The sequence below is a fragment of the Miscanthus floridulus genome, chromosome 14, assembly GCF_019320115.1.
Source record: "Miscanthus floridulus cultivar M001 chromosome 14, ASM1932011v1, whole genome shotgun sequence".
Lineage (NCBI taxonomy): Eukaryota > Viridiplantae > Streptophyta > Magnoliopsida > Poales > Poaceae > Miscanthus > Miscanthus floridulus.
In genome coordinates this window covers 95,213,869-95,239,181 of record NC_089593.1, presented here as the reverse complement: position 1 = coordinate 95,239,181, position 25,313 = coordinate 95,213,869, and the positions used below count along the sequence as shown (strand labels likewise).

General features: G+C 47.6%; 3 protein-coding genes and 1 long non-coding RNA gene across 5 annotated transcripts; all 4 read right to left on the bottom strand.

Annotated features, from left to right (window-relative positions):
• Positions 1–1,683: 1,683 nt before the first annotated feature.
• On the bottom strand, positions 1,684–5,039 carry LOC136504812 (double-stranded RNA-binding protein 1-like). The gene is made up of 3 exons (XM_066499837.1): positions 4,940–5,039; positions 4,539–4,834; positions 1,684–1,806 (listed from the first exon to the last, which is right to left on the bottom strand). The coding sequence occupies exons 2-3, from the start codon at positions 4,801–4,803 to the stop codon at positions 1,802–1,804; spliced, it is 270 nt and encodes an 89-aa protein (XP_066355934.1). The 5' UTR covers positions 4,804–4,834; positions 4,940–5,039; the 3' UTR covers positions 1,684–1,801.
• An 8,474-nt stretch (positions 5,040–13,513) lies between these two features.
• On the bottom strand, positions 13,514–14,303 carry LOC136504050 (actin-related protein 6-like). The gene has a single exon (XM_066498932.1). It carries the CDS (start codon positions 14,297–14,299, stop codon positions 13,514–13,516), a length of 786 nt encoding a protein of 261 aa, XP_066355029.1. The 5' UTR covers positions 14,300–14,303.
• A 147-nt stretch (positions 14,304–14,450) lies between these two features.
• Positions 14,451–17,954, bottom strand: LOC136505171 (uncharacterized). Of its 2 annotated transcripts, XR_010771118.1 has the most exons (4): positions 17,661–17,954; positions 16,861–17,172; positions 14,873–14,964; positions 14,451–14,777 (listed from the first exon to the last, which is right to left on the bottom strand). It is a non-coding gene; the product is annotated as an uncharacterized lncRNA (long non-coding RNA). The 2 variants fall into 2 exon arrangements; XR_010771117.1 differs by lacking the exons at positions 14,451–14,777; positions 14,873–14,964 and adding an exon at positions 15,148–16,104.
• A 1,068-nt stretch (positions 17,955–19,022) lies between these two features.
• Positions 19,023–23,157, bottom strand: LOC136504383 (pyruvate dehydrogenase E1 component subunit beta-3, chloroplastic-like). The gene is made up of 4 exons (XM_066499301.1): positions 22,816–23,157; positions 22,611–22,708; positions 22,458–22,504; positions 19,023–20,152 (listed from the first exon to the last, which is right to left on the bottom strand). Exons 1-4 carry the CDS (start codon positions 22,889–22,891, stop codon positions 19,180–19,182), a joined length of 1,194 nt encoding a protein of 397 aa, XP_066355398.1. The 5' UTR covers positions 22,892–23,157; the 3' UTR covers positions 19,023–19,179.
• Positions 23,158–25,313: the final 2,156 nt, after the last annotated feature.

Sequence of the window (25,313 nt, the reverse complement as noted above, 5' to 3'; positions counted from 1 at the left end):
AGTAGCGAAAGCTGCATTGGTCTCATTTTCTGCCCTCACCGGGTCCACAGGCTCTGTGGGACACGGAGAGATAAGTTCTAGATCATTATCTGAGTGCGCAAGTGCTATCTCAAACTTCTCTCGCCATGTGTTATAATTGCTCCCATTGAGAGGCGGAATGGACAAGATAAATGACATTGGGTTATAACATGAAAACAACATTAGAGAAAGTGAGAAACAGTTGACATAATAATTGCTTGTCTTAATTTAATGTTGGTCAATATTAAAACATACAACATTCTTCTACACTAATTCTACATCACCGTTGGGCAGAAATAGAATTAATGTATGAAAAAACTCATAAATAAATTTATAATATTGTTATCATCAACGTCGGTCAGAAAAATAACAATACCATAATTCAACTTAAACATATATAACTACCCGTCTAATTAAATTTTCCCGTTGGTTCCAATTTAATTAGAGGACGAAACATTAACATAGTAGCAGAAATATTAAATGAATTTATTCTACTTATTCAGAGGCATTTCATGGTCCTCATCTACTCTCTGGAAATATTTAACACGTTGGTGCAAATTTTTCTTGAGATTTAAACTCATACTTTGACTGAAATTCATCAAATAAATCGAAAATGCTTCTGAAAAAAACATAAAACTCAGATCTACTGTGCATTTGGCCCAGCTCGAAAAATGGTCTGCGGCCCAGTCGCGCGCACCACTCCCCGCACCCAGGCCACAACCTGGGCCTAGGCCGGAAAACCTCTTCACTACCTCGGCCAAAAGCTGGCCCATCAATGCCGACCGTCGGATCTGATCTGACGGTTGTCCACACGTCTTGGCGTAACAAAAACCCACCGCGGTCGTCCCTCCCCTAACCCTAGCTTCATTCTCCTCCTCCCTTTTCTCACTTAGCGCCGCACCCGTGTGAAAGAACGATGGCGGTGGTGTGATGACAGTGCATGACGGTCAGAGAAAGAGTCGGCGCCGCCATGAGCCCTCTCGCCGGCGCGCGCGCTCCCCAGAGGGAGAGTGCACCGCCATCGAGCAGCCCCGTGTCGGCACCTTGAACTCGCACCTGCGCGTCGGTGTCTCGGCGACGAGCGGCGGCTTGGGCCTCTCCTTCCCGCGCGACGGCGGTGGCCCTCATGCCGACGAGGAGTTGTCAAGCGGCGGCTCGAGGGCAGGTAAGCCCCCTGTCTACTTCTCATCTCGGGTTAGGGTTAGGGTTAGGGTTTTGATCCGAATCAAAATCCGTTCATCTCCTTCTACTTTCTACCCCGATCTAGATCTACACACTGGGTAAGTCTCAACTAATACCAATGATAGAACATGCGGATCGACTAGGTACAGATCTAGCGGGTGTACATGTCTATTCGGGATAAAATGACCTAGAGTATGAATTGAAGCGAGATAAAGGTATATGGGTAGAAGTGGCTGACCATCAGTGGGCTTGGTGGAGGAGCTGGCCATGGCGTTGATGACACGGGTGTCGGTGTAGGGGCAGCAGTGGAGTCCGGCGGCGGTGTCGAAGTCGGATGCAGTGCAGTGGAGGCACGATCCAGTGGCGGCGGCGAAGGCGGTGGCGCTTCCCATCACTCAGCGCTGCCCTCTCGATCGGACTAGGGTTAGGGTGTCGGTGGGGAGTTGATGGCTGTGGTGAACTTCATACCTTGTGCCCCAGCCCCCTACCTTCCTCTTTATAGCGCTGCGCGACGGGGCCCACCAACCATGATTGGGTTGGGCGCCCCCATCAGGGCGCGTATCAAAGGCCCAAATTAGCCGTTGGACCAACTTGGTGGAGGTCAACCTAACACACATAAAAGTAAATTTCAGTATGTAGACATGGAATGAACACATGCAGAATAAACATGACGAGCCAAAAGTTAATCAAGGCAAAGTTGAACTTGACCTGTGCTCCATTCTAGGGAACATTGTACTTAGTTCATATTACCTATCAGTGGCATAACATCGATCAACTGGAGGGGCTTCAGGTAGGGTTGCCAACACCATGACCGTGTGGAGGTGCAAATTACCTTTCGAGATCATTTTTTTTTCTCTGGCAGATGAGTAACAACAAACTCCAAGCTGCCCAGATTTTCAAAAGAAGAGGCTGGAAAGGAGATGGAAAATGCATCATTTGTGGAGTCCCAGAATCCATAGACCACATCAGTCACACTTCTCATTTTGCATGGTGCATCTTTAGGCTATCTCCAACAACACCACCTAAAATACAAGACCCATTCGTACTTTGGGTAGCGTTACAGCCAAAAGGTTTAATACCTATTCGGCATCTTCTCCAACAACAAGACCCAAAAGAGAATCTTTTCTGCAAATGGGTTTCCAGGAGAGAGGATACTCATATTTGGATTGTGTCTCTCAGGCAACTCAAAATAGGTCTTCCATATAGGTACTCTGTTGGAGGCTGATTTTGGATCTCTCACTACCCATTTTGGGTTTGGATCTCCTTATTGGAGACAGTGAGAGGCATTTGGATGGTCCAGTGTCCCTCGATCTAGAAAAGGCCTGTTTGAGAACTGGATTCCAAACAAGTTACCTTTTTGCCAACAATTATGCATTTTCATTTTTGCAGGCCTAGCCTGGGCGATTTGGAAAAACAGGAACAAGAAGATGGCCATCAAGAAGTTCCCTAGTAATCCTACTGACATCATGTACATTGCAATGCCAATTTTGCAGTAGTGGCGCCCTCTGCTTAAGGAGAAGGACCAGGCCAAGGTGCCTGACGTCAATGACAGGATCATTCGATGGCTTAAGGACTTTGACCCGGCTTCTACTCTGCTAACAGACGTCTATGAAATTTAAAAACTCTTTAATAGGATAGCTGGTTCTGCTCTTTTTCTGTTCTGTGCAAAGGCTGCCCTCTTCCTGTTTGGTTTGTTTTGGCGCTGGTAATCCCAGCTGAACTTGAAAAGCAGATAAAAAAACATGTTTTCAAAAAAACTTGAAAAGCGGATATTTTTCTCCATTCAAAAAAAACATTTAAGGGAAAATATGATATAAAATCTTTTATGGGATTTAGAACATCAAATTTAAAGGTAGATAGTAGCAGCACAAGTAGACTTCATATTTGTGATTGGTTTCCTTTGGAAGAAAAGAATGCTAAAAGACTTGATATATGGAAAGGGAGCTCCATGTCTGTGGCTGGAAAAACAACCTTGATTAATCCTAGACTCACTAACACACCTATCTATCATATATATGCCCATTTACTTTCACAAAACTGTGGCTAAGAACATGGACAAAGTTAGGAGGACTTTTTTTTCTGGCAAGGTGGTATAAGACCAATACCACTTACACGCCGTTTGGATGTAGATATTGGGCCTCTAGATTTGGTATTTGTATTGTGAACCTACCAATTTCACTGTTTGGATGGCTAAGAATTTGGAATTGGAATTCCAACCCAATACCAATTGGTATTGGCTATACCTGCGCCTCATCATCTCCAATACCGAGCCCGAGGCCTTCGTATTGTGCGGCATTCAGAAACACCCCGACGCGCGGACCACGGAGGCCACCGACTCTTTCCCCGGCGCCTGCTGACGCATGGGGCCCGACGCGGAGGGCGCCCCCGCTACGCCGCTACTTCCCCGGCGCCCCGACGCACGCGACCTCGACGCCAGCGACCCCGATGTGTAGGCTGCTCCCCGATGCACCGCTTCTTCCCCGACGCCGGCGCATCCCTTCTTCTCCATGGCTGGCGCTGCCTCTTCTAGTCCATGGCCGGCTGGGCCCTTCTTCTCCATGGCCGGCGTGCGCCTTCTTCTCCATGGCCGGCGTGCCTCTTCTTCTCCTTGCCGTGGCCCACCGAGATCCACCCCCATGGCCGGGGTCGAGCTCCCCCATGGCCGCGGCTGCCGAGATCTGGTCGCTTGGCTGGGATCGAGCTCCCCCATGGCCGCGGCTGCCGAGCCTGAGATCCGCCCGCCATGGCCGTGGTCGAGCTCGTCCTGCCGTGGCCCGCCGTGGTGGCCGCTGCCAACCTCTGACCACCATGGCCAGTATCAAGATACCCAGTGTTTCAATTCCATGCTTTTGCATCCAAACAGAACGGATTTGAGCTACTTGCTAGGATTCCAAAACCCAATTCAATGGTCATCTAAACAATAATATTCGAATTGTGGCCATTTCAATACTATAGCTGCTTTGGTATTGAACCCAATTAAATTCCAGCCCCTCCAATATCTACGTCCAAGCGGACCCTTAGTGAAATGGACTAAGATATGCAAATGCAAAAATAGTGGGCCCTTGGCATTAAAGACATGAAAAAGCTGAACATTGTAAATGGTGGTGGAGACATGAAACTGAAGAGGGACTTTGGCAAGCCATAGTGAAGCATAATGAATCCCCAATTTGGGCAGATCTGCTGAAAGAAAGATACATTTATCTGCAAGGCAGAAAAAGTATTTGCAAGAAGGGAAAATTTGAAGACTGTTGTTTCAAATTTCAAGCTGCAGTATGTAGGACAAAAATCCTATTACACTCCAAAAGTCCAAATCGTTGGGAGACAAGCTCACAACTTACCGTGCGGCGACGGCGGCGGCGGTGGTGGAGGCGGAGCGACCTGGGGCTTGACAGAGGCCGTGGCCGGGAGCGCGTTGAGGCTGTCGAACGCGACCTTTGCCGCCAGGTGGTAGGCCTGCTTCAGCTTCGTCATCCCTGTACCTGGGGAGCTGAATCTGACGCCATTGACGTCCACAGTGGCATGGAAGTGAGGCGCGTGATCAGGGCCCTCACGGGTGTGCCTGTACTCCGGACGCGACCACCGCCGCTTCTGGCACAGCTCCATCAGCAGCGACTTGTCTGATTTCACGCCACACCTGTAGCAGGTAGGTACGTGAAGAACCAAGTTAGTTTAGAAGAAGACTAGTACTCTGAGGCGTTCTTTGGAGACAAAGTTAGTTTAGAAGAAGACTAGTACTCACCGGGCGGCGGCGGCGGCGGAAGCGCTGCAGCGACCGGGTCCGGATCCGGGGCTGCACTGAGCTCCTTGTACGCGGCCTTCGCGGCGAGGATGTTTGCCTCCTTGAGAGACGTGGCCCCTCCATCAGGCGAGACGAAGCTGGTGCCATGGACGACGACGGTGGCGTGGACGAGGGGCATAAGACTAGGGCCCTCGCGCGCGTGTGTACACTCCATCAGCGGACACCGCCGCTGCTGGCACAGCTGCACAGCAGCAGCGACCTGTCCATTTTGCTGGAGTTAATCAATTACTTAATTTTTTTAGTACTAATGATGCATTGAAATCATTTAATAGTATATATAAATAACTTTTAGTACTATTGTATATATAAATAACTTTTACTATTAATTTAAATTATTAATGATACATAAAGATTAAATTAATTTTAGATTTTTTATTTAGTTTAAATCTAATATATTTTATGTTGTAAATTATTTATTTTTTTAGTTTATTTATTTATTTATGTCAATTATTTTATATAACTTATAATTTCATGATAAATATTCATATAAATATTATATTTATTGATTAATTGATATATTTGAGTTTTAGAATATTTATTGGTAACTATATTATTTCAGTGATCTATCCTTGTCTAATTTATATACATAAATACTTTAATCTCTACTTGCGTAACAATTTTGTTAAAAAGTACTCATAAAGCAAAATCACTATTTGTTGTCTATCATTTTTATTTGAATTTCTTCACTTGACCTATTATTTTATTAAATATTATCTATTATAATTTAGTTTACTTCGATAATGGAGATTATTAGAAGTGTACTTTCATTTAGTTCACTTTGGTTAACGATAAAATAGTGCAGCTGAATAATTCTACGTGTATAATAAATAAATACGGGACCGAAGCTGAATGAATACGGGACCGTACGACGACTTATAATTTGGGAAAAGTGAACAGGGTCAGAACGACCTACAAATTGGGATGGAGGGAGTACATTATATGCTCGCGATTTCGCTACCAGTTGGGGACGCCCCGAGTGCTGTTTGCAGGTTGCATTCTACTCCAGCTGATTGATGAGGAGGCCTCGCATCGCATGCATTCGAATCCTGGCCAAATCGGACGCCAGGCGAGGCAACTCTTTGAGGCCGCATGCGTCAGCCATCCATTCCATCCCATTGGTTCCCATATCCCATGCCGCCATCCCCAAAAAAGTCCCATGCGACACCGTCGCACAGCCCATACGTGTTTTTTTCTCTCGATCGGACCTTCATTAAGAGGAACGAGGAATACCAACGTTTACAAGGCCAAACAGTAACGGTGGCGAGGAGCCATCAGAAGCTGCTAACCAGAACCCCTAGCTACTGGAATTTAGTACTGGATATATTACATTTGAGACAAATTTCGCGACCAAAAGGGGCACAACACCGCTAGGGTAGAGAATCCTGCATCAATCCAGTCTGTGGATTCGTGAGTGACCGCGGCAGCAAGCTCCTCAATCCCCACCGCAGAATGCCGGAAAGTTTCTGTTGTTTCTCTCCTTCCATGCGCACCAGGAAACAAGCAACATCAATGAATCAAACGATGGCCTAGGGTCTCCCTGGAGCCGTTTCCTTTGCCGTAGCCACCAGGTTGCCAAATGGTCATCCCCATCCGGTGCTAGCGCCGCAAGGCCAACCGGCGCTAGCAGCCTATATATACCAGAGCTGCCTTGCCATCAAGTGATTAGCAGACTCCGGCCGGCTCTTGACCACACATGATGCAGTCGTCAGTATCCTGCAGACCATGCCTTTTACGACGTTCGGTAGTCCAAAGCCTACCATGAAGGGCCAACCAGAAGAAGAATTTCACTTTGGGCGGCGCCTTCGTCTTCCAAAGCTCCTTGGCTCCCAATAGCGACGTCGAGCCAGCAAAAGAAGGCTCGATATGCTGACGACGCCGAGTATCTGCCGTCCGCCGACCACTTCCACACAACGCTGGCAGCTTGGAGCGGATTCAGCTGCACCGAGCGCAATAGTTGCCAGACAACCAGGTACTGGCAAAGCACCTGCGTTGTCGGCGCGCCGACGATGTTCTGAAACAGGCCGTGGTCGCGACGGGCCCGCGAATTCAGGCCGCGAACAATCCAAATAAAGACTCTGACCTAACATGGGTAACCGGTTGGAGCGACTCAGATAGATAGCTTAGACAGCTTAGGGGGTGTTTGGTTTCATGGATTAAATTTTAGTCCATATTACATCGGACGTTCGGATGCTATTTAGAAGAACTAAATATGAGTTAATTATAAAACTAATTACATAGATGGAGACTAATTTACGAGACGAATTTATTAAGCCTAATCAATCCGCCATTAGCATATATTTACTGTAGCACCACATTGTCAAATCATGGACTAATTAGGCTTAAAAAATTCGTCTCGCAAATTAGCCACAATCTGTGCAATTAGTTATTTTTTTCATCTATATTTAATACTTCATGCATGTGTCCAAACATCCGATGGGACAGGACTAAAAATTTCCTGCACCCCCAGCTCAGTTCGACTGTTGGGTAATGCTGAAAACGCTTGCGTTAGTTCTGGTTCCACTTCACGGGCTGGCTACATTCCCCTTTCCACTTCCACGAAATCCCAAATTTATCGAGCCTGTTTAAATTAAATTAAACGAACCCCAGTATTTCGGATGAGTTAACCACTCTACGTACCTCAGCACTAAACGAACCCCGCCCGATATGTGTCGCCAATTCGCCAAAACGTACGCCATTCTCTGCTCGGCACAAATCTGGAGTACTAGTTTATCATGACTTTATAGGTGAAGGATTTGTGTTTACGGCCCTGCTTCAAGGATTACTAGTGATTTTGCTCCCTTTTTTTTTTTAATCCAGTGGTTTTGACTCTGCCTTTTTGCAGTTGATGATTATTTCATCAAGAAACTAGTTTCACAGTGTCAATTCAACGGTAAATATAATGGCAAGTTTACATTTATTTCAAAGGTCTACGTATGTATTTTTATCCCAATATTTTGACTTGAGTGTGATACACATCATTTTGACAACAATAATTGACAAAATCTCCGTATACGTATTCTAAATCTGACGACCAAACCAAACGTTGAGAAGAAAAACATTGACAACGGTGCATGTATAGATGTGTACTCGTATGTTGCATTCTAGGACAGGGGACATGTTCTAGTTCTGCTGCTAATACAAACACGAGGCATTGCTAGACGGTGGATTGCACGTAGTTGTAACTACCTAACTATAAGACACCCGTTTTGCGACGTTGGAAGAAGTTGAACACCGACGCTAGCGGTCCGCAGCGGCGATCACCGGCGACAGGCTGGAGTAACCAGCGGTAACCCAGCTGCTTGCTTCCTCAATGATAGCACGTATGAGCTCTTGCGGCGTTCTTGAGACCTTGTCAAACGTTCTCCGGTTGCGTTGCGTTCCTTCCATAAGTTGTAAGATGTGAGCAACACCGCCGAGTCGAAGCCCAATCTAGCAGCTTTAGTCACCGCTTTTCTAGTTGTCAGCCACCAATCCACCAAGGTAGCATCAGCCTGAGGCGCAAAGGCTTGCATACCCGCCAAGTGAAGGAAACGGTACCAAGTCTCTCTTGCGTAGACGCACGATGTACGCCAGGAGGTGGTGGCGCCAGCGCCGCTCAGCGGTCCAAAGACGACCATGAAGGGCAATCCAGAAGAAGAACTTGACCTTCGCCGGAACCTTGACCTTCCACTTTGCACCGATCAGCGACGACATGCATGCCATTGAAGAACGATCGGTAGGCCAAGGAAGCTGAGTACTTGCCGCCCGGAGTCCAACGCCAGATGAATCTATCTGGTACTGCTGCCTGCAAATGCACATTCTCGAGCTTCTCCCAGAGTGCGACATATAGTCACAGAGGACGACGGGAGCAGTGGGCGCCGGCCCCCACGATGTCCCGAACCCGGCCAGGTTCGCTGCAGCATTGCTTCCTTGACTGTTTGATCTCGTCGACGTCGGTCAATAGCATTGAAAAGGCTTCCCTAATGCAGTGCACGGCTGCTGTGGGGAAAAAAAATGCAGTGCATGCCCACGGCTACCGTAGAAAAAAAATGGAGTGCACGTACAGGTAACAAACGCAGTACACGGCTCGCGTAGAAAAAAAAGCAGCAGCAAAGTTGCATGCACGGACGTCGAATGCTCCCGTCCACTCATTCCATTTTCGATGACACCCGCGCACGAGCGGGCTGATAAGCCGGCTAAAGCTGTTTTGTTGTAAAAAAAAATACTGTATATTTTAGCTGATAAGACGACCGATAAGTGTTAGATTGATCTCTCAGCCAATAAGCCCAATGGTCTATTGGGCCTTGGTCACGCGCCCTGATCGGGGGCGCCCAACCCTACATGGTTGGTGGGCCCCGTCGCACTGCGCTATATAAAGTGGTGGGGGCCGGCGGCTCAAGGTACGAGGTTCACCGTGAGCCAATCCGCCCCACCAACAAACCCTAAGTTTGATCTAGCAAGGGTGCGCAGCCAGCGACGGGAAGACGCCACCGTCATCACCGTCGACTTCACTGCACCGCACCCCATCGCCGGACTTCACCGACTCTTCCTCGACCGTCGCTGCCCGTGCGCAGCCTACGACAGCGAACCCGATGGAGGCTTCTGGATCTACCCCTTCCGCGGTGTCAGGTCCTAAGATCTCAACTACCCCTCTCTGTTTTTCCTTTGGTAGTACTAGAACTCGTTCTAGGTTTTTGATCTATCATGCACCCCGGCTAGATCCCTACCTAGACGATCCGAATAGTTTAACACTAGTACCAGAGCATGTTTTCTAGGGTTTTGATCTAGAACGGGTGAATCAATTAGAAAAGGGAAAAGATGATTAGAAATCCAGTGCGGTTTTAGAAAGTAGAAAGGGGCTTCGGCCGACAAAGGGTTCGGTTGGACCCTAACTTCGATCCTTTCGGATCTGAGAAAAGTTTTTGATTCGGATGAATGAAACTCTAACCCTAACCCTAGCTCGGGTTCGGGAAAAGTGAAGAACAGATACAACCAAACCCTAGATCGGGTTTTGGGACAGAGATGATTACATGGTTTCATCCGGAAACCGAACATCAAACCCGTGAAGAAATCAAATCGGGGAAAAAGAAAAACAGTGGTCATCCCAAACCCTAACCCTAACCCTAATCGGAAAATCGGATGAAATCCGAACAAATGAATCAAAAGAAAGGGGAAGAAAGGGAAGGGGGTGGCCTACCTCGCCATTGCGCGACACTGCAGTCACGCCGGCGCACGGGGAAGAGAAAGGTCGGCTCGGGGCACTCCTTGCCGGAACAGGCCACAACGGCGCCGCGGTCAGGCCACTCGATGGCGGCGCGCTCACCCGTTGGGGAGCGCGCACACCAGCGAGGGGGCCGGCGACGGCGCCTGGGCTCGCTGCTTGCTCTCGCCGTGGATTGCTCGCTCGCTCGGTGACTGACTGAGGAAAGAAGAGAGGCGAAGAGAGAGAGAGAGAGAGAGAGAGAGAGAGAGAGAGAGAGCGAATGTAGAAATGATTTAGGGTTTTCGCTCGGAGGCGCGTGGCGTCGGGTTTTATTCCGAGCGAAACGCGCGCGCGACCGTCCGATGCTGGATGAACGGCCGAGAGAGAATGGGCCAAGTCGCGGCCCAGGCGGGTGCGCGGACGGGCGGACTTTGCCGGCCCAGGCCCAGGTTGCGGCCTGGGTGCGGCCTGTTCGCGTGAAAAGAAAAGGGCTGAGCCATTTTCTGCGGTTTTGGGCCAAAACAAAGAAGATTGAGTCCGGTTTTGCATTTTTCTTTTTCCAGAAAATTAAAAAAATGGAAATTGGCTCAAAAGAAAATTTTTCCCTGTGGGCAAAATTCATCAAATTGAATGTTTTTCCGCTGCGTATTTAAAGATGCAATTTTCATTATTAAATTCGAACCAACGGGAGAATTTAATTTTGAAAATGGATATGTTTTAATTGATTCTAATATTGTTATTATTCTGACCAACGTTGATTAATGGCAATATTATAATGTTTTTGTCTTGCATTAATTCTATTTCTGTCCAACGGTGATGTAGAATTAGTGTAGAGAACAATTGTATATTTTAATTTTGACCAACGTTGAACTAAGGCATGCAATTGTTGTTGTTATTATTTGTGTTCTCACACTATTTGAATTGTGTTTTCAGGCGGATACAACTTGATCCCCACTCTAAAAGGGATAACTACATTGAATGGAAGAAAAAGATCGAGTTGGCCTTCATATTGGCTGAGGTGGACTGGGTAGTCACCACACCGTGTCCCAAAGAACCTGTGGCACTGGTGAGGGAGACAGATGAGACTGATGCTGCATGGCAGAACAGAGAGCGGGACTTTGCTCCCATAAAGATGTCTTTTGACCTTAAAAATAGAAAGTGGGTCACAGCCAATAAGAAATGTTTGGCTGTGATAAAGAATATAATTGAGCCTGCAATAGTGGGCTCAATTCTAGACTGTGACACGGTCACAGAGTACCTAGAAAGAATAAAGAGTCAGTTCACCGGCTCTTCAAAGACATATGCAACCCAGCTGATCAAGCAGCTGGTCACATAAAGGTACTCTGGTGGCGGTAGTGGCATTAGAGAGCACATACTGAGAATGAGCAATTTGGCATCTAAGCTCAAACAAATGGATTTGGCACTCAAGGATGAGTTTCTTATTCATTTGATTTTTGCTTCTTTACCAAAAGAATTTGACACCTTTGTTGTTAATTACAACATACAGCCCGAGAAATGGGATTTAGAAAAGCTCATAGCCATGTGTGTGCAGGAGGATGAAAGAATAAAAGTTTCACAGGGTGGTACTGTCAACTACCTAAAAGATAAGAAAAAGAACTATAATAACAGCTCTTCCTCCAAGTCATCTGGAAAGGGTCCCATGCAACAGTCTCAGAGCAAGCAATTTCCAGTGGATAAAGACCAGTGTCTCTACTGTAAGAAGACAGGACATTATAAAAATAATTGTCCCGATTTCCTAAAGATGATTATGAAAAATAAATGTGAGAACATTATTACGTTCGTAAATGAATCCTTGTATGTCAAGTTTTCAAAATCTACTTGGTGGATTGATTCAGGTGCAACTATTTATATTGCTAATTCATTACAGGGATTCCGTTCGATGAGAACTTTGCAAAGAAGCAAAAGTTTTATTAAAGTCACAAATGGAGTACAAGCGGATGTTGAGGCCGTTGGCGATCTTCCGCTAGAGCTTGCTGATGGCTTCATACTTTTTCTTAGAGATGTTTTTTATGTACCTTCTTTGCAAAGAAACTTGATTAGTGTATCAAAATTGGACCATGATGGTTATGATTGCCATTTTGGAAATGGCAAATGTCAGATATTGTTTAATAATAGATGTATTAGTCTTGCCTTCCGACAAGACGAGCTTTATTTGTTATCACTTCGTGAAAATGTGAATTCCATATGTGATGTGAATGAGAATGTATCCTCATCGAACAATGCAAACAGAAAACGAAAGAGAGCTCACGATGCGTTGTCGAAATTATAACACTGTCGTTTAGGCCATATTTCGAGGGGGAGAATAGAAAGACTAGTTAAGAATGATATTCTTCCTCCATTAGAGCTCTCAGATTTAGAACAATGTAGAGATTGCATGAAAGGAAAGTATGTAAAGAAAATTAAAAATGATGACAAATGAAGCACATGAATTTTAGAGATAATTCACACAGACATATGTGGTCCTTTTCCTGTGAAAAGTGTGGATGGTTATGATTCATTCATAACATTCACAGACGATTATTCTCGTTTTGGCTATATTTATCCAATTAAAGAAAGAATAGAAGCGTTGGATAAAATCAAAATATTTAAAGCAGAAGTTAAAAATCAGCATGATTTAAAGATTAAGATAGTCAGGTCTGACCGTGGGGGAGAGTACTACGGTCGGCATACCCCATATGCTTTTCCAACTTTGTTCAGTCAACTAATTAGTAGCATTCCAACTTTGAAGGAATGTGATTTTACATCATTTAACATGTTTTTTTACGTAATGCAGCACAATATGCTTTAGGATGATACTTTTAAACAACCTTTCAGCAAAGAAAATTTGTCACCACTAAGGCACTAACATTCACCTATCATGGGTGGGCATTCCATAGCATCCAGAGAGAAAATCATCTCTTGGCACTGTAAATCCAGTGTGTTTGAAGAAGACATTTTAAACAACAACATGGAGAAAACATAACCCAAGTATAGGATGATTCCAGAAACATAATCCATTATGCTTGGTTCATTTATTTGTTTGTTTGTTTGCTGGAGATAAGTTTTGCATTCTTGAAATTCAAATGTTAAGGTATTTCATGCCTTGCAATGCCAAGTGAAGTTTCACTTACAAAACCTTGTCCTCCCCCACACATATATGCACATGCACTCTGTTCAGTAAGTTATAAAATCAAGTTTGGAAAATAACAGGCTATCGATAGAGGCAGTTAAATTGGTTACACAGGCACAGGCAGAGTCCAAATGCTGCATGTTCCTAGATGGCATTTCAAAATCAAGGTTGCTGTAACCTTGAAATTTAATTGAAACTATCATTATACATTAACCCTAAACAAATGGAAAGAAGAATTGAAAATATGATATATACGGTGACAGATTATGAAGGCAGCAGACCTGGCAAGGTGAAGGTCACCTGGGACATCAAGCGAGACAAAGCATAGCTTTTCCTTTGCATCATCAATGAGGAGAGTTTCATCCATGACATTAAGGGAACGATATGAGACAAGCTCCTTGAGATAGTTTGTAAGGGCCTTGCCACCAAGGTCCATACGCTGAACGCCATAATTCAGAGTAAAGTTCTGAAGCACAGGGGACGCGTGGGTGAAAGAGAAGCCACAGTCAACAACAAGGCTGCACTGGGCACGAAAGAGCATTGGTTGGCGGCTAGCCTCATAAAGGTGGACAAGGGAAGGACCATCTGCAACACAAAGAGAGTTGAAACCAAACTCCTCGAACACCAGCTCGTCAGTTGCATGTTGCAGCGCTGGAGGGTTAAACAATGGCTCCACGAGTAACAGGGATGAGTTGGTAGGATCAACCAGGAGAAGATTGCATAAAACCCGTTCCCACACCTCCTTCTGCACCTCGGTATTGATAAGATAGCCACGATCAATAGGACGCTTCAGTGTCATGCCAGTCACATCGACATCTTCTGCCTGCAGCTGATCAGCAACCAGCCATTTTTTGGAATTAGCATTACCACCAGGGGGTTTGGCCATACAGTTGGGGACAACAGCAATTGGATCATTGTCTCCGCCAAAGCCAGCCTTGAGAAGGCCACCCCCATTGTCTATCACCACCACACGTGATCCAACAGTCATTGTATGGCCCTGTTTGGCATGACTCCAACTCTGGGTGGAGCTGCTCCACTCCAGAACTTCAGGTGGAGCCAGCTCTGGGTGAAGTTAGAGCTGTCTGATGAGGGTGTTTGGCTGGGAGGATGTCCCCAGCTCCAGAAAAGATGAGTTTGAGGATAGATTGCCATTCTTGCCCCTGGTTCGACTTGAACTACTTCTCACAAATATGAAATGAAAGTACATGCAGTGGAGTCCAAAATAATAATAAATTACATGTCATTTGCCTAGAACCGAAATTACGAAATAAGTTCATAGTTCCAAAATAAGGTTGTTACAATAATCATTGCACTAATTCCATGCTAGGGCGATGGATATAGCCATATTATCACGAAAGGTATCCATAGTCACAAAGCTTGATTCCGAAGTTGATCCATCGGAGGCATGTTGAGACACGGCATACTTGTTGTACCTTTCCGGAATAGTAGGCATGTAGGTAGGATCTCTATCAAAATTAGCAAAGTCCACATCAACACTGAGGTCGTCGAAGGAGGCTTTGATAACAGTAGAAGAAGGAAACAATAACGATGGTGAACTTGCCGTGGCGATGCCCTTGACCATGGAAACATCAGGCTCACTAGGCACCCCCCAAACGCTTGCACCTGCTCCATATCGCCAAATGGACTAAAAACCTGACGAAGCACATGTTCTGTTACAGGATAGCAACCTCGTGAATGGTGACCTTCAGGACGCGATTTGGGGGCGTCCAGCTCTGAGAACCACAAGTAGGCAATCCATCGATCACCTGGTGGGCGTCCACCTCATGGGTGCTGCCCTTGGAAACATCAGGCTCGCCGAGCACACCATACTGGATATTAAGCTAACAACAACTATCATATATATTGCGGCCATGCAACTCTCCGAAAGCTTCAACAGCGTCATATTTGGATCACAAAACAACCAGAGCAGACACATGGCCTAACCCCCCAAACACTTGCACCTGCTCCATATCGCCAAATGGACTAAAAACCTGACGAAGCACATGTTCTGTTACATATCGGCACCTGCTCCTTGTGGATGGTGACCTCCAGGACGCGATTTGGGGGCGTCCAGCTCTGAGAACCGCAAGTAGGCATTTCGTCGAACACCTGAAGGGCAAGGTGAAGTTGCCGCCCCTGAGTGCTCCCGAACAGCTCCCAAGTCGACCGCTGCCTACGCCGTCACACACCCAAGCCGAGGATCGACCTTCTCTGATACCAGCAGTAATACCGCTGGCCATTGGCATCCGGCGAGGAGCCAGAGATGCGAGCTCGCAACCAGGGTGGGGGATGACGGGGAGTTGGGAGCAGTGGCGGATGGTGGAGTGAGAATAGGCCGGCTGGCACGCACGACGGTGGTGGCATCGCATGGGACAGCACAGGCTGCGGCACAGACGGGGAAGGTGGGGTGGCGGTGGGGATGCGCCCTCCAGCCGTCGGGGGAGTGTGAATGGCGGCAGGTCGACAGTGGCGGGATGAGGCATGGGTTGCGTCGGGAAGGAGACGGAGAATAGAAAGAACGAACCGTTTTCTGTGTAACCAGTGGCATTGGTGGATAATTACCCACCAACTCCACGAGGAGGTTCATATTGGGTGGTTTTGGAGCTGCAAAAGAGGTGCTCCAAAACTCCACCCCCATTTGCACTACAGCTCCATGGAGTTGGCAGCTTCATGGAGTTTTAGAGTTGGGGTGTTTGGCTAGAAAATTGGCTGGAGTTGCTGGAGTTCAGCTCCAGAGCCATGCCAAACACGCCCTATATCCCAGCCTCAGCTTCTTCTCAGGGAAAGGAGTCCCTACGTGACAGTCAAATTTAAGAGGGGACCTATACACATTTAAGAGGGGGCCTATAGCCCTATACACACATGAAAAAGATGCAAATAAACACGATGGAAATAGCAGGTTGCACAAAATTGCAGAAAGGTCTGCAATACACAACTTAGCAACAGACATACTAAAGACACAAATACAGCTAGGGTGATAGTTGGTCTGAATTAGATTGAAAAGTAATGTTACACATGAAACATTGGATCTAGAAGCTAGATTTGACAGCTATAATAATAAGTGAACATGTGACAACAATAGTACAACATATAGTAGGTGGCAGGCCCAGGATTCTGAGGTTGGGTATTCAAATTTTTTTGTACCTGAAGCCCTACTTGGCATGTTATAATACCACATAGTAGTAGCTGTATAATATACAAGGATATAACACATTATTGAGCACGATTTCATATATTCATAGAAATGAGCATAACTTGAAATTATTTAACATATATAAATACCAATTGTTCAACATAATGACATATTGAATTGGCAACATCTGAAATATATAGAGGGTATAAAACATATGAAAGTGTAAACATCTGAAATATATAGAGGACAAGATATGAAACAACAAAATGATAAACATTGGTGAAACAGTAAAGACGCAAAGTACTCTAAGCAAATTTCACTGCCTTAGACACTGTCTCAGTTTCAATTTTTCATAAATAATGGTATGCGATCGATAATGCATTGAAATGGTAAGCCAGTTGACCAAATTAACTTACAATTTGAATTAACGGTTGCCGGTTAGTCCTCTACTCAAATCAGCAGACAGCAGATGGCACCCGGCTGCCGGCCTCCCAGTCACGGGCTCACAGCAGTTGGCCTGCTGCCGGCCACTGCCGCCCTGCTGTGGCCTCCACCCTCCGCTCGGTGCCTCAGCAAGGGCCAGGAGCAGCCGCCGCCCCACCCAGCCGCCCAACGGCTAGCCACTCTGCTGCCGCGGTGCGCATGCCGCCTCACCGCTGCAAGTGCTCGGCGCCTTGCGGCTCGCTCGCACGCCGTGACGGCAACGTTACCTCGACCGTCCGTTTCGACTAAAAAAAGTTCAAAACTTAATTGACTATAAATCCAAAAACTGCGATAAAATCAAAAAAAAAAAGTTCAGTATACATGACTATAAATTAACCAAATTGCGATAAAACATTTAAAAGGTTAAAAACTTACATAAATAGGTCCGAAACTTACACAAATAGTCACTTATAGTATAAATTAACCATGCTTTCTTACCCTATCTATATCTAAATTAAATGGTATAAAAGTACAACTATGTCACTTAGTACCAACAATACAATTGCCTAGAGTGTTTTCAGTGGTCTACTCCAACACGTTAAGCATGCTCTCCAACAAGCTACATCATTGATATTCAGCTTCGTCGGCCATTATTCAACTGAAAAATCACCACTGATTCCCGCGGCAACGCGGGAAGTTCAACTAGTTTCACTCAGCTCACAAATCCACAACCCCTAAGCCCGATTTACAGTACAATCTCCAAACCCTAAGCTGAGAAGTCAGAAGCACTCACTAGGCAAGTCAATAGGCCACCAGGGGGAAGGGGCCAGGCGGCGCACGCAGGCTGGACGCCTGGACGGCCTCCTGCTGGCCCGGCAAGCTGCTTGGCGGCTTCGGCGAGCCCGGCGCCGGCCGCCGGAGGACCTGCCGGCGGAGCCGCGGAGCGCGCGGCCGCGCAGGGGTGGGTCGGGCGGGCGGCGGCCGCCGGCCGGCGGTGGCAGCGATGGTGGGGCGGGCAGCCGGCGCGGAGGCTCCCGGCGGCTGACGGCCGGCAGGGGAGGGGCGGGGTCGATGGTCGCGGTCGATGTCCTGCCTCTGCCTGGGCGTTTTTTTTAGAGAAAACCTCTGCCTGGGCGTTGGGCGAGATGAAAAAAATTCCTGGGCCAAAATTGTCTTGGGCTGCAGACAAGTAAAAAATTTTTGGGCCAGATTGCAGGGTAGTTCTGGACCTACCTGACTACCCGCTGGGCCCGCCCAGTGGCGCTTTATTCATTTCCGGCAATACCGTCTTCGCTGTCATTTGACATTTCCGTAAGAAAATATAAAAATGATAATGATAATTTAGGCCTCTTCCGATCGTTTTCTGACCGTTCTGATGCCGAACGTGATGGCGTGGATAAAAACTAACTGTATCTCGTCATAACAGCCGAATCCTTCTAGATCCATGTCATAATATGCTCTGACACCAGATATTCTTCAGATCACAGGTTTCGGTCTCTTCTGCATTCATCGCCACGTTTGGTTCACAAGAACGAAGGCAGATGATTTGCTTCTGATGGATAGAATACATTTTTCATCCAACCAAAATCTGATTCTGATCGAAGTTACAAAAAGATTGCCTTGCTGCTGCAGCCAGCCAGCCACTGCTAGTCCGCACAGTCGCACACTCGCACGGCTCACTGTACGCTTGTGAACAGCTTGAGCCATCTTGTTTGGTCTAAAACATGACATGTTGCCTAGATAAGCAACATGTGTTAGTACATGTGTTTTAGCAATATACCAGGTTTGATCTACATGAAGATGAAGACGAGCGCAAGGCTCAAGCTGCACCGGAAATGGGAGAATTAAAATCTGAGTGCAGAAGATACAATGCCCGAATGAGTTTTAAGTTTTTTCAGAGAACTAGAACTAGACGAATAAATAAAACATCGAAGATGCAACCAACAAATTCAAGTGCAGGAGTGAACCTAATGGGACCGAGTCTCTGCATCAGCAATTCATCATCATGCTGATAGGATATTAGGATGTCACACTCCAATACCCAATAGATTATCATATAAATAAATAGAAGAACCAACACGGCGCTGCTACAAACCAATGCTGAAACCTAATAGTGATGTACAAGAACAAACAAAGGGCATCCAACTCTGCACAGTGAACAAACGACCCAGGCCACAAAAGGCATTCGTATGAGTATGGCTTCTGCGTTGCAAAATAGAATACATGTCTACGGCACAATGGCAGTCACTATGTGACAACGAAACAAAACACAGTAATCTGAATCCACAAATCAGGTAACTCAACAAAGCCGGTTATTGGCAGATCTGCTCGACAGCGGCCACGATCTGCGCAGGCTGCACCACGGTGGCATCCTCCAGCGTCGCGGCGTACGGGGTCGGCACGTCCTGCGATGACAGGCACATGATGGGGGCGTCCAGGTAGTCCCAGAAGTTGTCGATGATGGCCGACCTCAGGCTGGCGCCTATGCCACCCGTCCGCATGCACTCCTCCACGATCAGCACACGGTGGGTCTTCTTGATCGAGTTCCCGATGGTGTGCAGATCGAACGGCTTCAGCGACCTGATGTCGATGACCTCGGGGTCGTACCCTTTGTTCACCAGGGTCTTGGCGGCCTGCATCACATGGTACCTCATGCGGGAGTACGTGAGGATGGTCACATGCTCACCTGGGCGCACCATCTCCGCCTCCTCCAGGCAACAGATGTATTCCTCGTCAGGGATTTTCTCCTTCAGGTTGTATAGGAGGACGTGCTCAAACAGCACCACAGGGTTCTCGCTCCTTATGGCTGCCTTCATCAGGCCCTTGGCATTGTATGGAGTGGAGCAAGCAACCATTTGAAGGCCAGGGATTGACTGGAAGTATGACTCCAGACGCTGTGAGTGCTCAGCACCAAGCTGTCGACCAACACCACCAGGGCCTCGGATCACAATCGGGATCTTGAACTGACCGCCTGAGGTGTAGTGAAGCATACCACAGTTGTTTGAGATCTGGTTGTAGGCAAGGAGAAGGAAACCCATGTTCATGCCTTCCACAACAGGCCTCAGCCCCTTCATTGCTGCTCCAACTCCCATGCCGGTGAAGGAGTTCTCAGCGATAGGGGTATCAAGAACCCGAAGATCTCCGAACATCTCAGCCAACCCTTTGGTCACCTTGTATGAACCTCCATAGTGACCAACATCTTCACCCATGACGCACACTGTTGGATCCAAATTCATCTCTTCTATCAAGGCTTCACGAAGGGCCTCAAACATCAGCAACTCATGGCTGAACAGAAGAAAAGGTCAACATAGTCAGGCATATGTAGATAACCATAAATAATAGAAATCAAATACTTACTCATAGAATAAACAGCAGCCATCAAATAACAACATGTGTGTACAAGGGAACAGTACTTATATGTTCATTTATGATTTAAACTAGGGGACAATGGCATATATTGTTGTCAGAACAGAGCTTTACAAAGTACAGGTTTCTGATTGCAAGTGGTAACCAAATAGTTACTACTGACAACAGTGGTACACTGATTTGTTCAAAGACTGATGTAGGTTGTTGTTAACCAGTGGGCCAATAGCATATTTCATTGCTGTGACATAGCTTAACAAAATACAGGTTTCTGATTGTCAGTGGTACTCAGTCGGTTACTGATGACAACTCCGGTGCATTGATTGGATCAAAAAACTTGTATGCTGTTATTTGCCAGTGTCCCAAATCCCAACGTTCATGGCTGAGTTAAGTTTATGATTAGCAGGTTTAAAGTTTTAAACACATACATTTAGATGTCAAGAACCGGTCTACTTCTAGTCAATCAAAATTGTCAACATGGCCACATGAAAAATAAGAGAACATGAATTGTCAACATCCCTTATTACTCATAGTACAACAGCAGCCATCATATAACAAAAATTCCATATAAGAGAACAAGACTTTTATGTTCATTTATGATTTCAACTAGTGGGCCGATAGCATATTTTGTTGCCGGAACAAAGCTTAAAAAAGTACAGCAGGTCTCTGAATGCCAGTGGTAACCAATTAGTTACTGCTGACAACAGTGGTACACTGATTGGTCCAAAAATTAATGCAAGCTGTTGTTTACCAGTGGGCCAATAGCACATTTTATTGCCGTGACATAGCTTAACAAAGTACAGGTTTCTGATTGTCAGTGGTAACCAATTGGTTACTGCTGACAACTTCGGTGCATTGATTGGGTCAAAAACTGGTATATGTTATTCTTTACCAGTGCCCCAATGTTCAAGCCTGAGAATTAAGTTTATAATTCTAGCAAGTCCAGGGTTTTGAACCAATACATCGAGATGTCAATAACCAATCTACCTCGAGTCAACCTGGCTTGCTTGAAAAAAAAGGCACTTTCAGTTTTAATAAAAAAAACATTTGGTGCTGCCAAATACAGACCAGGTTATAGACCCTAGTCGCCTTGAAGAGTTTCCTTACTATTCCCACATTCATGTCTATAACTTGTCAACATAGTTTGCTTGAAGGAATGCTGAAACAGGAACTTATGTTTCTAACCAATCACTTTTATCTACTTCAATCATGCCAATTCTGAACGCAAGTTCATTTGCACTGCTAAACAGAAGGACACAATAGTTCCTTTCAGTGCCCAGCTTTTCAGTGCCCAGCATAGACTATGTAGCCCTCAGGCATCAACAGTGTTTGAACTATTTTGGATTAACCTCCAATACATGTACTGCAAATCATGGCGAGGTACCAAATCTGCTGAGACCAGATTTGCAGCATAGAATTTGAGCTCTATTAAGAATGCTCTAGTTGACCAGTAATCCAGTATAATGCAAAATGCAATAGAACACCTCATTAAAATTCTACTTTTCTAACACAAGGATTAAAAGCACAGTTTTACATTCCAACTTAGATAGACAGAAATCACCAATCGTTTACCTCCCGTTCTCTGGACATTTTTTAAGGTAGAAGGCAGTATTCAATAAGAATATATCATAAAGCTGCTACTGTTATTTTTAGTACCAATACCAACATCAAATGTGCATGTGTGCAAACCAGAGTTTGCTTAAAAGAGTGTTGAACATGATCGCTAGAGTAGGTGAGCATAGCTCCCTGGTGGAGCTTGAACTCTAATATTTGTACCCAATTCCATGTGTGTTACTCCTACTTGCCAAAACATTAAATTAAGGAATAAGACAACCCTTGCCAAAACATTAAATTAAGGAATAAGACAACCTTGCTTGCTCCACTGACCTCTCCCGAACCCCAGTTAACATAATTCAACATCTAAACCGCGCAGATCCAATCTTACATCCACTGGCAAGGACCTTGTGAGGTAGCCGAATTTAAGGAGTAAAGTTACAGCCTAACAGACAGCTAACATCTGTTTCAGCTGCAAAAGACAGGACAACAAGTCCTGGGCGAGTCTATTATAGATAATAACCCGCTGGACAGTCACGCATGGTAATTCAGTCGCATCCAGGGCTAAATCTCATGGTGACATCTAAACCAACACGAATTGTTTGCACAGACCAAATTATGCCAGAATTTGAATTCAGGTTGGCAGCAAGTCATCTCAGTATGTCATTCTTACCCGCCTGACTTGGATCCCGCCGCCGCGGCCGCCTCATCCGCCTTGGCCTGCGCACGCACAACAATCCCCCAGGGGCAAACAGATCAGCACGACGCAGAGAGCGGGAGCGCATCAGGTAGAGGGGCGAGAGCACATCAGGAGGCAGCACGTAACTGCAACGGCGCTGCGAGTAACCAGCCTGCCTCTCCCCGAAGAGCCCGGTCCTCCCTTGGCCGCCGCGGCCACGCTTACGCTCCTCCTCCTCGCCACCGCTGCACAGGCGACGCAGATCGGTCAAGTCAGTCAACCGCCGGTTGTGGCGCGGCGCGGTGGAGGCGACAAGGTGAGGAGGTTAGCTTTCGGGGGAAGGTACAAGTACCTGGGGCGGCGGATCTGGGCTTGGCGGAGGCGACGGCGCCGACGGCGTGCAGCGCGGAGGACGCAGCGGCCGCCATTGGTCTCGTCGAGGAGTGGAGTGGAGAGGCGGTGGCGACGATGCGGACGCGCGCGGAGGGGGTAGCGCTTTATACGCCCTCGCTGTCGCCTCGACGAAGGGAGGGCGGAGGAGGATGCGAGGCGGGGGAGGCGGAGAGCACGAGGCGACGCGACCAGCTGCTGCTTCTCGGCGACGAGGTGGAAGGACTGGGCGGAGGGGAGGCAGGCCGTCCGTGCGCGGGGTCTATGCGCCGAGGAGGTCTGGGTCCCGCTTGTACGGCAGTGGCGGCGGCCACACCAGGTGACGGGCCCACGCGACGCGCTCAGCTGCCCACAGCGGCGCTAGTGAACCGGGTGCAGGTGCGGCGGTGCGAGCCTCGGTTCCATCGACGACGGACGGCCTCCGCCCGCCCTCTTGTTTGGATGGACCTGATCCTCTCGCGCGGGCTGGCCCAGTAACGTCACGCGTGCAAGAAAGGCTTTGGTTGTTCTTTACGGCCCAGTGGAGAGGGGAGAATTGGCCGGTAGTGAGGATTCAGCCCAAACAAGAGGAGGTTGAAATAATTTATCCTTTTCGGATTAGTAAGGAGATCCAACTATATAACAGAACCAAAATCAGACTAACTATAACAGATCCAAAATCAGACTAAGAAATCGCAAAAAAAATGAATTTTTACAGCATTAGTAAAGTGCGGTTGGACAAAAGCAACTCTTGGGATAAATACCTACATGCAAACGACTCTTTGTAAAGGGTTTGAACATTTTTTTAACTCAAAACACACCCTCTGTTCCTTAGAAAAATAGTGTCGGTGTTTCGGAACCGGGGGTCCCTCAACCAACGAGTGAATTTGTGCTGCGTGCCCCTAATCCCGGATGGTGATGCAAAGAGACACAAGGTTTATACTGGTTCGGGCAATCGAGGCCCTACGTCCAGTCTGAGAGATCGATCTTGTATTCCTTGCACCGGAGTGCTCGTAGTAGGGGGTTACAAGCTAGGTGAGAGAGGGGGTTAGCCCCAGGTCTCGGCGAGGGTGGTGCGGGCTGTTTGAGATGTTGTCCTCAAACGGCGTAGAAGTGTGTAGTTCTATCGGTGTGCCCCTCTTTTTCTTCCCTTTCAAAATGGCACCGGCTACCTCCTTTTATAGCCTTAAGGAGGAAGCCAGAAGTACATGAGAAGTTTACTATTCGCTGATGTGTTCTGCTCCCCGGAGCAGCGCGGCGTCGTGGGAGTTCCCGTCGGTGTCTAGTCGGTATGGCCTCCAGGCTGGCGACCTGCTGCGCCCCTGTACATTTGTTGACTTGGTGGAGTGCCGAGGCCTGGGGTCTCCTGTGGTCGGTTGTGCCGAGGCCGAGGCCTGCTGCGCCGAGGCCTTTGTAGACGGTAAGGCGGGGTCTTGGCGACCATCGTTGTAGTTGACTTAAGCGGAATCAGCGCGGAACGTGCATCTACTGGATATGGTACCCTGTATTGCCAGCAAGGGATGGTAAAAAGGTGATTTGACCGTTGTCCCGTCGCTCCTGTCGCGGTGCGCTGTGACTTACGTAGTGGGCGCGGTTGGACGCATTGATTGGATGCGACAGCTTGCCAGAGCGGCTTTTGAGGCGGAGGCGACGAGGTTGCGGGACGAGCCCAGCCTCGGACGAGGCGGAGCGTGGCCAGCTCGCCTGAGGCCCTATCGGGAGTCTCGGGCGAGGCGGAACTCGGTCAGTTTGCTGGTCCCGAGGTCCCAGGAACCCAGTTCTGACTTCCCATGTTGTGTTCGTCCTTGGTGCAGGAGTTTAGGCAGCACAGTAGCCGGTAACCCCTGCACAGTCCCATCGTGGGTGGCAGGGTGCTGACGTGCTGGTCTGTCACTTCGCCGTACTGTGCCGTCGTGTGGCTCCAGTATGGCGTGATGCAGGACATGGCGGGCGACGTGCTGGTCACCGTGTAATGACGTCGTAGGGAACAGCGGCTCTGCAGATGCCGAGGCCGAGCCATCGTGGGGGGCTCGCACAGTAGCCCAGACGTGGCTCCCCATGCTGCGAGTTGTTCTCGGAGCGGGAGTTGGCAGCACAGTGAGGTACGGGCGTCAAGCATGTGCATGGTGGTTAGCATAGTGGCGGGTAACCCCTGCCCAGTCCTGCCTCCTGTCCCGTCAGTCGTTCTGCTGTACTGTGCCGAGCATGCGGCTGATGTCAGGGGTAGCAGTTGGCTGAGTTAATGCGACACGACGTTTTGTCAGAGGGACGGGAGGAGGAAGAGGCAGCGGAGTGCTCCCGTGCCCGCCTCGCGCGAGACGGAGGATCGGTGGCCCAGCCGAGGCCTGCGACGAGAGAAGGGGTCGGCCGAGGCCTTCGGTGGGGGGTCGCCCGAGGCCAGCGGCGAGGGGGCCTCGGGCGAGTCGGAGAATTGCAGACCTCGGCGAGGAGGCCTCGGGCGAATCGGAGATTTTTGGCTGA

Bases quoted from the DNA above. Each gene is read 5' to 3' on its own strand.
- LOC136504383 (XM_066499301.1), bottom strand. From the start codon at position 22,891: ATGGCGGCCGCTGCGTCCTCCGCGCTGCACGCCGTCGGCGCCGTCGCC. The intron at 22,505-22,610 runs GTTACGTGCTGC...GTGCGTGCGCAG, and splicing joins TTACTCGCAGCGCCGTTGCA to GCCAAGGCGGATGAGGCGGC. The intron at 20,153-22,457 runs GTAAGAATGACA...TCTTCTGTTCAG, and splicing joins GCGGGATCCAAGTCAGGCGG to CCATGAGTTGCTGATGTTTG.
- LOC136504050 (XM_066498932.1), bottom strand. From the start codon at position 14,299: ATGACTGTTGGATCACGTGTGGTGGTGATAGACAATGGGGGTGGCCTT.
- LOC136504812 (XM_066499837.1), bottom strand. From the start codon at position 4,803: ATGGAGCTGTGCCAGAAGCGGCGGTGGTCGCGTCCGGAGTACAGGCAC.